The sequence below is a fragment of the Monodon monoceros genome, unplaced genomic scaffold (genome assembly GCF_005190385.1).
Source record: "Monodon monoceros isolate NGI ecotype Baffin Bay Population unplaced genomic scaffold, NGI_Narwhal_1 Super_Scaffold_22, whole genome shotgun sequence".
Taxonomy (NCBI): Eukaryota; Metazoa; Chordata; class Mammalia; order Artiodactyla; family Monodontidae; genus Monodon; species Monodon monoceros.
In genome coordinates this window covers 18,625,168-18,642,930 of record NW_021703779.1, presented here as the reverse complement: position 1 = coordinate 18,642,930, position 17,763 = coordinate 18,625,168, and the positions used below count along the sequence as shown (strand labels likewise).

Below are 17,763 nucleotides of genomic sequence, written 5' to 3'. Positions count from 1 at the left end.
TAGGACTTTCTCTAGCCTGTCTGATTTCGAAACAATAGCTGGTGAATTATTTGACCAACATATGAAAAGAATCTCTACTCCATGGTCCCAAGTAGGCAAAGTTAAAAAACAAAGGTAAGAATGTAAGTCTATCAATTTAGACCTTTACCTTTGTCACAACTGTATTTGGAGTTACAAGAAAACATCTCTACACATACAAGCAGGAAGATAGGACATTCTTAAAAGATTTTCAAAGTTATTATCCTTCAGAAGACAAAGTAACAGATCCATTCATTAACAATTACACACGCTCCTGTGTATACACTGGCTCTTACTAACAGTTTGTAATGTATAAATGATACCTCTTCACAAAGGAAATTTCAGAGACTTGAAGTGTGCCTATATGAATGTCTGATGATATGTCACACTATACCCAAACGTTCTTCTCTTTTTAAAAGCACTGAAGAGACTTAATTCAATATACAACCCATCACCCTGAGACTAATGACACTGTTTTTGCCAAATTTTTTGGTGCTGAGATATTTATCATAGTGCTCTGTTCCCCTGCATTACTAAAACATTTTAAAACATTTCAGAAGTAATGAATTTTGATACACAATATCTTTCAAAGATCCTAGAACTACTAAATTTGAGTACCAATCTACAAACTTCACCTTCACCTAAATTTATTTTTTTCACATAATACTAATGATAAAGTCTTACAATATTAAACTATAGTATATTTGGAGATATCCTAATTTTGCTCTTCCACAATCATTCATTTACTGAATAGAAACAGAATTACCTACGGTTCAAATATAAAGAAATATAAGCTGAAAGGTATGCATTTGGTTAAGTAACTAAATGCAAAAAAAAAAGTGACCTTAAATTCCAACATGGAGTAATTTAAATAGGTATTTCAGAGTATTCAGAAATGACCCAAGGTGTTATCTATTTTAAATAAAACCTTAGTACTGATATTTTTTACAAACATGATTAGAAGAGATAATCTTGGGAGAACATGAAAGGAACAAACATTCGAAAAGAAGGAATATGGGAATTAAAAAGTTTTATTTTCATTAGAGGAAAAACTCCACAATTTTATGTCTTTATTCACTGAGCCACTCTTCACCTCACAGTCTCCTTAACTTTAAAAGGCACTTATCCAGTGAAATAAGACTGCATACATCAAAGCATTTGTTTTTTATGTGGCTTAATTTTACTGTAAAAGTTGGACCATGTTGAGCTGCTCACAATTTGAATTTACACATATGTTTTGGTAGTTAATATTTTCATGTGCGTTTCACAGACAGTCACATATATAATGTGTGTGTGTGTGTGTGTGTGTGTCTGTGTCTGTGTGTTATATTTAAAGAGAAAGCATAGAGAACACAGTTTCTCACTTCTGAAGATGGACAGGGAGTCCAAGAGAGAAAGCCCACTTGGAGACTACAAGAAGCTAGTACTTTGTTTCTCACCTATTGTACACCATCTTCCAGGAGTCTTTCTCCGTAACCAAGAAGTTCTGAGGGTTAAATCAGAATTTCTTGATTGGCTCATGAGAAAGTTCATGGGAGGAAGAAAATAAGAATCATAATTTTTTCCATTAAGTTCCACAAATCACCCACAATGTTTTCACCAAAGGTGATACATTTCCATATCCTATTACTTGCATTATCTCCTGTTACCTAACACTTACATTAACTGCAGCCTTTGTATTACTGGTATCTCTGCTTCTGTGGCAAGCTGATTTAAAAACTATGGGTATAGTTTAGCATCTTGAACCTACCGCTCTCTCCCCCTTCTTCCAGCTCAGTACACTATTTGGTAATATTTTGGCCTCTGAAGGCCAAAAGTTTATTTGGGGGGCTTCATGGTTTACATTCGTATATGCTATAGAAAACTAAATTGAAGCCCATTTTATTTTTATTTCATTATCATTCATGGTATTCTTTAACTTCTCCAAAACATAAAATTGAGTGAGTCTGAGAGACTCTGCTAGGGAGACATGGAGAAGGAAGACAATCACATCACAGTGAAAGACTGTGGGGATGAATCTTTGGTCATATCACAGAACCTCATTCCCCCCAAAATCAGTAAGCTATTTTAAAAGAACCACAATAATACAGGTTTTTAACTAAAATTTTTATAAAGATATTTGCATAGGTTAAATTTTAACACCATTTTGTATTTGCATATATATGGAAATTATTACATTTCAGCCATTCCTTCCTATGTTTCATTTCTGTTCTCCTTGCAAAGACATTGGAAATACGTGTATTTTAAAATAAAGAGTCTTAGTCACCAAAGCTAAGGGATGAAACAAAGCATTGTTATCTAAAAATCTATAGATCCTATTTATAAGAATTCTGAGAAGAATAAAAAAAAGTCTATACTTATGAAAAAATTCAGCTTAAATTTAATTTAGGAATCCAAACGAAAAACATAATTAAAAGGAACCAAAGCCCTAGTATTCAAAAAGTAACATGTTTAAAAATCTACAGGTTTTCTATGAATAATTTTTATAATGTCATTTACTGGTAGACATTTAACAGATATGTGTATTTGAAAATACTAGCAAATATTGCAATAGATGACTATATTTATCAAAACAAAACCAAAGAATGTGTATATATGCATTTATAAAGCTAAATAAACAGCATTCTACATCTTTATTAATAAAAAGTTTTAGTTTAAGAACTTCCATAATGGTTATAAATACTTTCACTGTAGAAGTTATCTTTAGAAATCATTTTATCAGAAATGCAACAACTCAGACAAAAAAGGTAACTCAGTGTCAGCTCTAAATGGGGCCACAGTGAACTCTCTCTGCCATTTGTCTCAATTTTAAATTTCCCTTATTGCCCAGAATTAGAGTAATAAGGTGAAAGGGAATGTGAAAGTGATCAGTGGTTACATTACCTAAAATTTCAGCCACCAAGCTGATCAGAATATTAATTTAGTGGATGAAACATATTTAAATCCTAGGGCTAAATAACCTGAAAAGAATGTGAGACTTTTTAATTATCTCTTGAATTTCCTATTTTATGATGTTCTAATGTGTTTCCCTTTCATGCAATAATTTTTTATCTTCATTAGGCAGTTAACTGTTATCTACTAATGGCCCACCCCTACTACAGACAGAAAGTAAATCAGGGAATTGTGACTGGCCAACTTTTGCCTTTCTGATAGATGTAGGAAAAGGGATATAGTTATTGACACTGATATGCAAATGAGTTGCACACTTAATAAGCCAGAGTTGGTAAGAACATCAGCCAACAGATACATTTGAAACATACAAAATAATCACTTAATATGGAAACCTTCTAAAATTCCATGTAAAATAACTAAACCATATTAACTGTACGTTGACACTGAAAGATGTTTCTAATAATAAAAATAAATTAGCGTTAATCATGTTTAAAACCAATTAGTCTTTTCCTGGTGAAGCTACTAAGAACTGCATAAATAAGAAAGAAATCAGGATGCAGAGATCTGCAGAAAAAATAAAGTGGTTCACAGGAAGTTACCAATATTAAGGTATCATACAACTTATCTCCTTTATATAAAGACTTAAGATAATTTTAGTTTGATGACAGAAAAATCATAAAATATTATATTGGATAATAAAGTAATGAATTGATTTCTCTAGGGGAAATAAAATATATAACATATCAATATGTGGCAATTCAAAACCAGTTTCCACACATCTCATCAAATCCATGATATTCAAGGTAAAATAAAAGAAAAAAAATCTACCACCATCTCATAAATGACATACTACATAAGGTAGAACCTGAAACAAAATATTACTATGAGTAACTGAAAACTATGATGCATTATTTCTTTCAATTTTTGTTGTGTCTCTTCATGATATTTCTCCCTTCCAAAAGAAAACAATTCATGTGCTCTGTTTTAGAATACCAATTTCTTAGAATCCTAACAGAGTTATTTTAGGATATTATCATAACCATTTATTAAGCAATATGTTAAACACCATGCTAACATATTTAATCTCTGTATTCCAGCAACATCTTGTGTTTACAGGAATAAGAAAGGAGGTGCACCGCAAATACTGCCATTTGAGGTCTCAGTTTTCAATATTTTGGTTATAAGGAATTATAAGATAAATACTTTCTCTTTTGAGAAAGGAGAACAGAAGAAAATAGGCAAGAATTTAAAAAAAACGTGAAAGAGGTGAAGAATGGAGGAGAAATAGTCAAGTGAGAAGAGATGAGGATGGTAAAGGAAAGGAGAAGAAAACTGAATTAGAAGAAAAACCTAAAAAAATAAAGACAACAATTAAACAAATTAAAAAAGAGAGAGAAAAAGCACATCAGTGTTAGCCAATACTGTGGTACTGATTCCACTCAATGAGCCACTCCTTCCTTCCTGCTGAAGTCCAGGGGCAGGGCGGTAGGGAGGGAAAGGGAGAGCTGGGTTTTAATGGTTCACCACACTCTCCATCCATTCTGATTACATTGGTTTCCCTTTCAAACAATACTTGCCTGTTGTTCTGGGGTTGAAGGAACAAGAGGGTGAAGAAAGAGTAAAAAATGAGAGACTAGAGTGAGAATAAGAGAGAATAAGGGAGATGCCATTGAGAGTTACATAAATGAAGTTAGAATGACCTTTTGAGATAACTCAATAGTCCTTTAACTTGTTCTCTTCTCCCCACCCCCTCTGCCATCACCTGCATTCTTGTTCAGCAACCATTTACCATTTGGGGGTAACAAAACACACTAGTTTACAGTGTTCATCTTCCATCTCTCACTGATCAATGTCTAACACCCTATTTGTTGTAGTCTATATTCTTCTTGACTATCCCAACCCAGTTATTTCCCAGTAGGATTTATAGCCCCATCTATTGAACCATTTCTTGCCATAATGTAGTCACCAGGTTCCAGAAGACCTTCCAAAATAATAGTGAATATGTTTTAGTATATACACAAAATAAAAGGAAAATTTTCCAAATGCTGGATTCAACCATCACATACCCCACTCTTTTCAACTGATATTCCTAAGAAGAAAATATCTGTTTTTAGTATGGATAGAATCTTTATAACACTTACACACCAAAAACAGCGTTGACATGAAATTTTAACAGATTCATTAGGAATATGCCCAGATAGATTTAATAACTATAAGTAGTCTCATCAGCTAAAAAAAAAAAAAGTGTTAAAAGTGCATCATGAGGGCAGAGCTGTTGGTTCAAACTATGCCGAGGTATCTCCCAGAGAGGAATGTAGTGGCAGATGAAGTGGAAAAAATCTTGGGAGATTCCAGCAGCCTTTGAGGAGTTGGATCTTCACTGGCAGGGAAGACATGCAATAGGACTCAGTCTGCTTTGCTTGGATGTTCATGATTTTTTCTTCTTCCTACCTGGCAGCCACAGTTTCTCAGCCACAGAAGTAGGTTGATTAGAAAAGCTTAAAAGCCACTTATAATAAAGAATATAGCAACGTGAAAAAGGACATAAAACTTCCAGTTTCATTTCAAATAAGAAAATGTACTTTTTAAAAAAATGAGCAAACTAGAAACACACAAACACACACATCTAATTGGACATCCTGAAGATATACCATACTAGCAATTTCAAAAAATAGTATTTGAATTCATCTGTGATTATTTAACTTTCTCAGACTCTTAGGGAAAAATTTCACATTGCTTTTTTAGGTGTTTTATAATAAGAAAAGTTATCAAATTTTATATTGTACATTACTACCTGTAGCAGTAGGAAATTTTAGAATTACAGAAAACTACTAACTGGGCTAATAACATTCAAAATATAAAACTGAACATTACTCTTTTCATTATTGAATCTAAATTGGTATAGAATAATATTGGCAAAATCTCACTATCCTGGTCAGTTAATTGCTGGATTAAAATATCATTAAATATGTATTTCAAATGTATTAGGCCATACTTTAATGTAATTATTATATCATAACCAACCCCTAATGTCCCTGGTTATGAACACAGGGACAGAAGGGGTAATTGCAGACTGCAAATAACTTATACTTGTTTCAGCTAATTTAACAACCTAGCAAACCTTTTGTAGTAATAAAACTCAGATAATGTCCATTTCCCCACCTCTGTATATTGTCTGGTAAGAAGTTAAAAGCACTGCACAGACCACAATGCAGGCAATAGCAAGAAAAAGAGGACAGAGTAGGGTGCATTTAACGAAAGGCACCATTCTTGCACAACTATGCCTCTACTTGAACACAAAGAAGACAATCTGGTAATTGATCACATTATTAAGGAAGGCTACTTTCATGGATTTCAACATAATTTCCTGACAGAGAATGTCTCTATTATCATCCAAAATCAATTTGTAGGTTGTAGTAGCAGTCTGTCAAGGAACTGGGCTCCAATTGGCCCAACTGTTGTAGTATGTAAAAGGGAGGAAGGGAGGTTGGAAAGTTAGTTTCTGTTGAACTCCTAATGTGTGCCTGGCATTGTGTTTTACATATCTTGTCTATCTGAAGGAAAGGAGTGAGTGAAGAAGTGGCAGTCAAGTGAAATTTCAACCCCACTTCTAATTTCAGTTCAGCTGAACCTACCCCAGTTACGTAAATTCTCACTTCCTCTCTTCTTCTCTACCCTTGGCTCCATGTAATCTCTCCCTGAATCCTGGGGTTTACTTACAGGATTATTAGAATTCTTCCCCTTTTGTTTGATAATTTTATAATTTGACTTTGGGGAGGGAGTATAATAAAACTGAAGTAAGAGCATGGGCCTTGTAGTCAGTGAGCTTTGAGCTGTGGGTGGGTTAAATAATCATTCAATCTCCACTTACACCTTCTTCATAGGATTATTGTGAGGAGTAAATGCCATAAAATATGTAAACTACTTAACATGATGCTTGGCACACTGTAAGAACACAGTAAGTGCTGGCTATGGTTATTATTATTAAAAAGATAAAGTTAAACAGTTACCATGACTCACTTAAAACCGTAAGTCAGTTTCAGAGCAAAAACTGAAAGCAAGTTCTCCCAACCATCATTCTGTGTAGTTTTTAATATTTTAGAATATTCCTGTGATGCAAAGATGTGTTGACACATTCTCACAGTATATAAATATCACCAATCCATAGAGATTTTATTAGTTCACTTGAAGTCTTTTAAAGACTTTCATATACAATAGACATGAGAATCTTTGCTCCACAAAGAGTATCATTTTAACAATTTTTCATTAGAGACTAATCTCTATCCTCTTAGAATTGACCAATTGGAAATAGGCCCAACTATCCAACAGATGTCATATTTGTTAAGGTCACATTGTAGAAATGGAGGCAGCATGAACATTAGAAGAAGCAGCTGCTTTATCCCACTGCCCCAAATACTCATCCTAGGGGACAAGAAACTTTACTCAAGACAATCGCTTTGTATAGTTTCTAGTAATGAGAACTTATCATCAAAACTGTCATAGTGTAGACAGGCTCTGTCGATTACCAATAGTCTCCATTAATTAGTATTAACTAACAATAATTAGTATTAACTTTACACCCACACATTTAATTTTCCAAACTTTCATTAACTTTTATTCACTTAGATAACGAACTCATTGAAGAAACATCAGAACTTTAATTATCAGTGTTCAGGAGCCTCTCCAAAATATGACAAACTTCTCAGTTTATTCAAAACCAAAATTGAAATAGCGTCTGCCTTAATATCAGAATCAACGAGAAAGATCAGACTTTTCACATGAGTCTTCTTACCCCCAAAATACAGCCTTTCTTCTATGACTAGAACATGCAAAACCAAATTTAGTTTAAAGGTACAACAGGAAATAATTACTCACTCTGAAGAGTTAGTGAGCCATATGCAGAATATTTACCAGGAAAAAAAAAACACTTTCTTTTAAAATGAGGATTATTAATCAATAATCAGATTATTTAAATTTTAACTTCATTTTTAAAAAAACTTTATACTTTATTTTGGCAGAGATAGATCAACTGAGACAGAATATAGTCCAAAATGAGAATCAGATGATGTTCATTTTCTCAATCTAAGATTAAGAAAAATTGCCCTTGAAAATCTACCATAGGCACAGAATGCCACTGTCATTCTTAGCTAGAAAGGGAGTTGTGAGGTTCATAGAGCAAAAAAATTTTATGAACTTATTTAGTTAAGTGCCAATAGTTTTAAAACTTAAACTATAGTCCTCTTTTGGGAAATGAAAAGCCAATTCAGCTATTCCAATTTAAAATTTAAAAACTGACATTAAAATAAACCAATCTGCCAGACACTTTAATGAACAAATCAATGTTAAAGTAGATGAATGAATGTATGCTGTTACAAAACATATCTACTAGGTAATTTGATAATTTATAAAATGAAACTTAAAAGTTATATCAAGAAAAGGTTGAATTTGTATGCACTGTCACTTTAATTTCTATTCCAAAATGATCACCCCAGTTCATAGGGTAATATTATCCTGCACCTGTCCATATAGAAATGTACATCTAAACTCAGCCACCACCAATATTTCCTCATGTTCGTTTAAAACTACGCCTTACATTTCTTCAGATAATTAAGAAAAATAGTCAGTTATTTTTTAAAAGGCTATTCAATTATTTTGTACACAAACAGGCCTTTCATTCCACTGGTATTCTTTCAAAGCTTTAGGCAATCTTTATATTAGTGCCTCCCACTGACTTGTAAGGTAATTATACATACCACAGTCTGATGATTAACTTGAATCACTTCATCACCAGCATGGATTTTCTTGCACCGATCTGCAGGTGACTAAATTTAACATAAAGGAAATGATAAAGAGCATAAATTTTATCAGTCATTTCTCCTCTATGGAAACACTACAGTAAGTTCACCCTTTTAAATTAGATCAAGAGTTAATTATAATCTTCAAGAAAATAAACTAGCAAAAATGGTTACTAATATTTGATATACTATTTGTATTCTATGTATAACTAATGACAGAAAGCAGGAATGTAAAACAATATATAGGTATTTATGTTGTAAAAGACCAATATGTTTCTGACAGCATTAAGGGAAAATGATAACTGCACACTTTAAAGAGACAACCCTCTCAGGCTCTATTGGGCAACTGGTTCAAAAATATATATGTTAAAACATTATCTTTTAAACATTGATCTTTTTCATTTAATACAAATAATTCACATTAACGTCAGCAAACAAATATTTTCAAGTACATGCTTATGATCAGCATCAAAGCTTTGTCAACTAACGATGAAATTGCTAATTTATTTCATCATTAATACCATCAATCCTGAATAAATGAGAAAAGCAAATTAAAAGATGGATTGCCACTAGTTCAAAGTTATATTATATAACGTTCTCTCTCTAAGTATCTAACTACAAGAGAACCCTATTTCTTATGTTTCATACACTGTAACGTATAGGCAAATAAAATCACATTAAATAAACTAAAATGCCAGCATTTCTACAGGATGTAACAATTTTATCATTTTTTTCCTTTACTCCCCAAAGACATTAAAAACAAAAACAAGCAAAAAACAACTTTGGTAAGCTAATGTTGACAAGTTTTATGAAGTCTTTAGGAAACTAAAATGAGATTTAAGACAGAAATTTTATAATATTGTAGGTATGGATAATGAATTTAAAATTCTATTCTTTATTTTCCCTCTAGTGACTATCGATTATTGATTATGCATATTATTAGATGTTTTAATGATAATATGCATATGGACTTTTGAATATACAGAAAATGTGTTTTTATGAAAAAATATATTCGTGTATTCATATGTGTGTTAAGTTATCAAACACAACTATAAATACTGTAATATTACTCATTCGTATCTACTGAAAGGTAAAGAAGAATGATATGGTGATGCAATCTGCATAGTAAAATGCTACTTTTGAGACACTGGAATAGGATTTTCTTTAAAAGTGATTTCCAGTTCCTTTAGTTTTTATTCATTTCCAATTTCCAATTATTTCCAAAATAAATAAGTCTTAAAACAATCAAGTTAACGAATTAAAAAATTCCCAATAAAATTATTTGCCAGAGGCTGGAAACCGAGATTAGATGGTATCTCAGGGAATTCCAGTTACTGAAGTAATAACACAAGCATACAATTAAGAGGGTAGTTCATCTAGGATGTGAACCCAACCCTAAGAATAGTGTCATAACAAGTATTTATTTTACGGCAACTACCAAATCAAACAAGTACCATGTAACATTTCTGAAAAGTTCCTAAACCGAGCTGTAACTATAGAGTCAGCTCCTGTGCTTTTGGCTCACAATTGATCTTTTAAAAGGACAGTATGAAAAAAAAAATCAAGCTAATGGCTCTAAGTCATGATGTAAAAGAAAATGATAGTTGGTACATAAAATTCAAAGAAACTGAAACAACTTTTTGCACAGATGAGTAAAAAAGGAAGTAATTCATACAAACTATAGACTTTCGGTGTTAAAAGAGCTATTTTATTCAAACCCCTCATTTTACATAGGAGAAAACTAAGAAACTAGGGCACAGCAAAGCAAAACAACTTACCCACTTAGTGAGCAGCTTTGCTAAGACTCAACACAGATCTAATGATAAATGACTGAGGGTACCAAAAATAATAAAATATTTTCAAGAAAAAAGAATTAAATGATAACTCTTAATATATGGTTTATATCTGAACTACTCATAGAATTAATCTTTCTTTGGTCACTCATCCATTTATCAAATATTACTGAGTAATATAAGCAATGCATATAGCGCTCAAGTTTTTTTTACAGACTCCATACAACATACAGAGATATGTTCCTATCAATTCTTCAAGATACAGTTAGTTCAAAATGACCATTTCTGTGATTCCTTCCCTGATTTCACTTGGCAATATTTACTATTTTTTCCTTTGTCTATCTATGCAAATTTCACTACCTGTTTACATAGATAAACCCCTACTTTTACTCCTTAGGGGCAGCAAGCTACTTTAACTTAAAAATTGTTTCAATACCTAGTCCTAAGCCTGGAACACAGCAGACATGAGGCAGAGGTTTGTTAAATGAACAAATGAATAAACAAAGTATCAGGGGAATGTACACACCAATGAGAATGATCAATCAGCGACAAGAGCATAGTTTATGCAGCATCTCACTGCATTTAAAAATTTTAAATAGTTGACAATATGCATATAACTGATATTCTTGATCCCATATAACTCCCTTATTTAATATCAATGTGAAGCCAGTAAAACAATCCAACTGCAATGTATATTATGTTTCACCATTCACAAGAAACTAAGTGAAGCGGAGGGGGAAAAAAAAATCAATAAATGATTAAAGTAATAGGTGAATCAGGTGAAAAGAATGTTGTCTTTTTTAAAAGAAAATGCTGGTAAAATGTTGAGAACAATAATAACTTGAGATTAACTAATTCCACTTCAGCCTTCTTTGAAGGAACATGGTATAAACACGCAACTTGTCAGAATTTCTAAAAGAAAAAATTTCAAAGCTCAGAACCTGCTTAAGAGAGTGGGATGGAAATCTGGGACAACCAAATGCAGAAAAAATGACTTACTATGCAATTCGACTCTATTACACTGATCGTGTTAATGTCCAACACAATCACTTCACATTTCTGTAGCTCTTTCTTTATAGCATAGTATTTCATATTTATTAGCTTATTTGATTTTCACAACAACCTAGTGAGGTATGTAGTGCAGATGATGTATTATTTGATATATTATTTCCAATTTACAGTTGAGGAAATTAAAGCAATGATAGGGTAAATGACTTGCCAAATATTACACTGCCATTAAAATGCAAAATTGGGTGTAGGGCCTAGGCCTAGGGACTCTGACCCACTGCTTGCAGTGGTTCTCAAACTGGAGCATGTCTCAGAACCACCTGTTAAAACAGAATCTCTTATTAAGAAACAGGCTGGTCTCCAGAGCTAATTCAGTGGGTTTGGGGTGGGGCATTCCCAAGGGAAGCTGATGCTTCTGGTCCAGGGACGGACCTCACTGTGAAAACACACTGATCTATACCATGCTGCCCCTCCACTGAATTAAGTTCAATTATACTTCAAGTATTCAGAAAGCCTGACTTATCTGATGTTTCTTTCTTACATGAGTTAAGTTTCCTAATAAAACTAAACTGTGTGACAGATGGAAGTGGATTCTTTTAGATGTCACAATAACTTGTCATGAATCAGAAAATACTTAACAAAGACAAATCTCTGGCTGTGAACAAAAAACATCCGATTTACTTCAGGTAAACAGCTATTCTAAACTAACTAAAATGACTGAAATTCTCCCCCAAAAAGCACTTACTAACTAAATATGTCTTTTTAATTTTATACCCTAATCTGTCATGTCCTCAGAAGTCAACCTCAATTATGTGAGTTACATAAGTTGTTTAACAATAAAAGGAAAAACACACACCAAAATATGAAATGTTAGAATACTTACATTTTCTGTAGTTCCAGTAATTACATGGAGGCCATCATATGTTGATTTAATATACATACCCTAAGAAAAAGACAGCATAGAAAAATAAGTGAAGCAACTGAAATATTTTCAAGTATATTATAACCTCATTTACAAAAAAAAAAAAAAAAAGCCCTATCAAATTAGAATTGCCATTGCCCCAGGGATGAATCCATGATCCAATAAGGCTGTCTTTAAACTGGTAAGAAATTCCTCTCTGAATGTTTTGGCTTCTAAAGTTTGCCTGAAGAAGCCTGTACTCAGCATAATCAAATGATTTCTTGAAAAGTGAATTAATTGCCTATGAAACTTACAAAATGCAGCATGGTAATTCAATATCCTGAAGGAAGAACACACCTCACTCCCCTCAAAATCCATACTACATGTTCTGTGGCAAAATAAAAGTTACAATGGGAAATTCAAATATTGGGATGTTATTAGCTTATTATACTTGATTCATATTACAAAATAAAAAGTAGGTTTCTCCAGAGCCACTACAGAACTACTGGAGACAGAAGGATGATAAAATATTGTTTATGTAAAAAATTTTTTCTGTCCCTCTTTTGTGGTATCCTACATTTTCTGCCTTAATTTCTTAATGATGAAGTTTTAATAATTACATGCAATCATCTCTATATCAATCATTAAGAGGTGGAATTCCCTGGCGGTCCAGTGGTTAGGGCTCTGTGTGCTCACTGCTGAGGGCCCGGGCTTGATCCCTGGTCAGGGAACTAAGATCCTACAAGCCTCACAGTGTGGCCTCCACAAAATTTTTTTAAATTCTAAACAAAAATTAAAAAAAAATAATTCGGGGGTAATGTGTGGCAACCCCTCCTCCCAACAAAGAAGGTGAGAGTCCATTTCCATTTAAATAAAGCGATTTTAGAGAAAGCTTCATTAAAGTTTAAAGATTATCCAGAAACCTTCAAATTGTGCAAGCTTTAAGAGCAAATGAAAGCTTTAAATTATGCATAGTGACAGGACCTTAAAAGAAAAAATATCACAAGAAAGTATTCACATTTTAAATATTGAAATATTTTCACTTAAGTAAATCAGAAAAAAAATGGATGATTCTGTGAATGGACTTTTTTCCTGTCTAAGGACGATTCTATTACTTTAAATTCTCTTCAGGTAAAAATTAACTGAGTTTTACGTCAAAAGTGCTTTGCATCTCAAAATATTGACTTCAAAAATTAAAAAGTACTAATTTTAATAAAGTTGAAGTCTGAAACATAAGGGACTTAATAACTAACAACAATCATTTCAGAAAAAGCATATGTTTTAACAATTATATGAAGTAGACAATTACTATGCTAATTTCCTATAACTTTATGTCAATTATATATTTCTATACCTGAATATACATGTGTTTTCACTGAAAATAAGTAACAAATAAAAACAAGAAGCAGCAAGTTCATGGCATGCAACTATTAAGAAGTCATTGAGTAGGTTTTAATTCTGAAAAGTCATTTTAGTAATGTCATATGTCTAAGATGTTGGTACCAATTAGAAAAATGGCTGAGCCTGGATCTCTGATGTGAAACAAAATGAATGTAATTTTAAAAGATGTTAATTTATCTGTGAATTCTATTGTGCTAAGGACTGTTTTAAGTGTTTGACATTTATTTCACAGTAGCCTGTGTGGTACAAACTGTCATTATCTCTGTTTCAGAAATAAGGAAACTGAGGAGTCTGCCAAAGGAGGTGAAGCCAGGTTTCAAGCCCAGGAAATCTGACTCCTAACCACACTCTCTACCATGAGGCTCCTAATTTACAGATTTATTAACAAGAGCGTTGTACACCTTCACTTTTCTTATTAGAACATAATATTTGGAAACTAGATATTGAGTCAAACATTCACTGTTTAACATCTATTCTAAAAAGACTAAGACCTCTCTAGCACACATATACTACGTGCAAAGCGGTTATAAAGAGTAACTGCGTTTGATATTTTACAAATTTATTTAAATCACCCATCTCTTCTGACAATTATAAGCAAAAGCTTATTATATTATTCTCCACACTTCTTTCAACACTGTGCATTACTGATTATGAATTAAGGTGTTGGACAAGAGCTCTATATAATTTCTTAAATGATTGGGTCATAGAGAAAGTCTAGTCTCCTAAGATAAATGTTTAGAAAAGTCATTATATTCATTGAGATCATAAGAACTCATGAAGATAATCTAGTTATGACTAATGAAATAAAATTCCTATGGAATTACTGCACATACCAGGAACTTTTAAAATGGCAATTGTAAGATAAAGCAAGTATCTATTAGTTATAGGAAGAGGATTTCATCATTATTTATATATAATTAAATGTTATGTAATTTATGCTAAAGCTAATTTTTTTCAGATGAACAAAAATATTTTTTAAATGCTTAAGTAAAGAAGGATAGAGCTATGTATACAGAGTTCAGTTCTAGCAACTTCATAGCTATGAGCAATAAAATAGAAATAAAGCACATCTTTAAAATGCCACAAAGACTGAAGATATTTTGTTTTACGCAGTATTTTCATTTCTAACCTCAATAAACCATTAGTTGTAACTGCTTTTAATAATCAAGACTGACTTCTTCAGCTTTTTTATCTCCCTCTGGTAGCACTAATGAGAAAAATGGCCCAAAGTCAGGAACCAAAAGAAAGTAAGAGAAGAAACAAGTTGCTTGGATGAGTTTCAAACTAATCATCTTCTGAATAATGAAGAGTCCACAGAAATACATCTGATCACTTGGTCACCTCTGAGAAAGGGTCAAACAGCAGGAGGACATGTAATTCAAATGGCTCTTTTTCTGGAACTGAGATAAATCTGGTCTTCCATTTCATCAAAATCTTCATTCTTCCTTCTTGCATTTTTTTAAACCAATTAATTAATTCTGGAGCTGACTCCAACAGCTCCCTCTCTTCTGTTCAGCTTGCCAAAATGACATTTGCTTCACCGTCTCCAAATGTCGGTTAACCAACGGGAGCCAAAGCCACCTCACAGTCAAGGCAATGGAAGAAGGCATATTTGGAGATAGTCCAAGTGCCTAAACAGCAAAAGAACTCTCTGAGGCAAAGAGGCTCCCCCAAGGATGCTCCCCAAGCCCTTTCCTCTCTATTCAACCTCTCTTGGCTCTGATCTAGTTTTGATATGTTCCAATAGCTCTCATTTTCCTTCCTTTAACTTTCTGCTAATTATTGTTGTTTAAAAGCATTTTAGAAGCTAGTTTGATATATTTTAACCATTACTAAGAACATTTCCCACCATTCCTTATAATGCTCAGGACTGTCAAAACTAAGACATTCTAGGAGATTTGACTAATTAGGTAGAAAGCTGATGAACAATCTATCCAGTTTATCAGTGCAAGAACAAAGCAGTTACCTTTTACCTATGTGAGATGTTCTGTTTTGAAAGAGCCAGAAGACTGTCTGCAGATGTTTTAAGCTGATTAAACTTCATTAAAGCTTGGTATTCTCCCACGTCTTTCTATTTCTTTCCTTCATTTAAACACTTCCTATGGCTAAGCACATGCTAAGTGCTACCAAAATCCTCAAATCTATTTCAAATGTGACTGACTAAACTTACTTAAAGGTGGCTGATTTTTAAAACGATGCCTTGAGTAACTCATATAAAATTTCCATTTAGTCATCTCCCCTTTAACATGAATCACAAGAAATGGTTTTATACTTAACTCTTTTTATTAATATTCAACATGTTAGCCTTTTCTTTTCTTCCCTTGGAATTATTTTCCCAATGAAGTGTTGCTGATTGTTCTTTAAAATGGATTTCTCTAAGTAGTTCTAGTTTTAAAGTCATCCTCCTAAACGTCTCATACCTCCCTTTAACAATCCCAAGTTTAAATGTGGGATAATGGAATAAACTTTGTTAAGTTGTACCTCATTTAGATTTACCTGGATTTAAACCCTGCCTCTACTGTATATTACCTCTATGTCATACACGGCAAACTGGTAAGGACCTGTGAGTAGGTAAGGATACCTACTCTATAGAGTTGTGAGGATGATACCTGGAAAATGGTAGGCACTCACTTGTTCTCTTTTCTCTACCAGCTGTCTTCCAGACTAACTGAATCTGGTGCTTAGCATTTTAAGTTCATGACTATTTCAAAGAGCAGACCCAGCTCTATGTACTTGAAATTTAAAAAATGAAAGACCTGTCCAGGGCTATACCTTCACTGAAAATGAAAATCAAGCTTTCATCTAGTCCATTAATGAGCAATGTGTTGACTCACTTCACATGGTTATTTTCCCCCCATTATTTCAGTGGTCATTAGAGGGGAAAAAACAGGCTCTTTTCTTAGAACAATACCATCCTCAGAACTGCAAACTCACAGAGCTAGAGGGAGCTTTAAAGAGGATCTAGTCCATCCCTTCCTACCCCCAACATTCTACAGATGTTAATATCAAGGCCAAGGAAGTTAAATTTACTCCCTCACCTGCCCCAGATCACACTCACAGCTCTATTTTATGTAAGTGATTTGTATCCAGGTTTTCTATCTCCTAATCTAATTAGTTCATAATTTCCCACTCTGCAAATCATGCTTAGAGAGATTTCTTTCCTTCAGAACTACTGAAAGGGTAGATATTGAAAGGAAAATCTTTAATACTATGGGTGGAAAGATGCTTTAAATAAAACTGGACGTTGTAAATGTGACCAAAAAGAATAGTAAGAATTTAAATCATAAATATTACTTCAAATAAGTTTATAAACATTAAAATAAAAATTTTAAAGTAATCAAAGATATAACATAGATATAACACTTATAGGTTACAATGATGACATACTTTGGCTATGTCTGAGATGCTGAGTTCCATCTTTCCAGGAAAATACAGATAAAAGCCACAAAAAGACAAGGAGCTACAGTTACCCAAAAGTAATTTGTTAAGTAACAGGAGAAAAGTCACTCTATAGAATAGAGGGCTTCAAACCAAAAACTCACTGGTGACCAACAAAGGCTTTGCCCTCGGAAACAGTTACACACACACACACACACACACACACACACACACGCACGCGTACGCGCACACGCGCGCACACACACACACACACACACATAAGGCTGAAGAAGAAAGGCCACATAAAAAGTTAAACCTGCATAGAGATCTTTAAGAATATATTATCTGAATTAAGTTGTTAACACTAGTTTTCAAGATTTCTACTTTCTAAAACATCATTAATAGTATCCTTGGAAAATTCACCTCTAGGGAGAAAGTAGAAACGCTGTAGCAACAAACTAACATGTAATAGTTGTGTAGTAGGTAAGATATTCTACAGCCAGTTTCTTGTTTTTTGTCTCTCCCTCATTAATATTAATATTATACGCTTTCTTTCTAGAGGCTCATTAAAGGAAAA

General features: G+C 33.1%; 1 protein-coding gene across 8 annotated transcripts in view; it reads right to left on the bottom strand.

Moving 5' to 3' along the window:
• Nucleotides 1-17,763, bottom strand: part of CNKSR2 (connector enhancer of kinase suppressor of Ras 2) — a 256,193-nt gene that overhangs the window by 124,452 nt on the left and 113,978 nt on the right. For all 8 annotated transcript variants that reach the window (XM_029240573.1, XM_029240574.1, XM_029240575.1 and 5 more), the window contains exons 7-8: nucleotides 12,390-12,449; nucleotides 8,664-8,732 (exon numbers count right to left, since the gene is read on the bottom strand). In XM_029240573.1, the coding sequence (XP_029096406.1) occupies nucleotides 8,664-8,732; nucleotides 12,390-12,449 (129 nt within the window). The remainder of the gene's footprint in view (nucleotides 1-8,663; nucleotides 8,733-12,389; nucleotides 12,450-17,763) is intronic.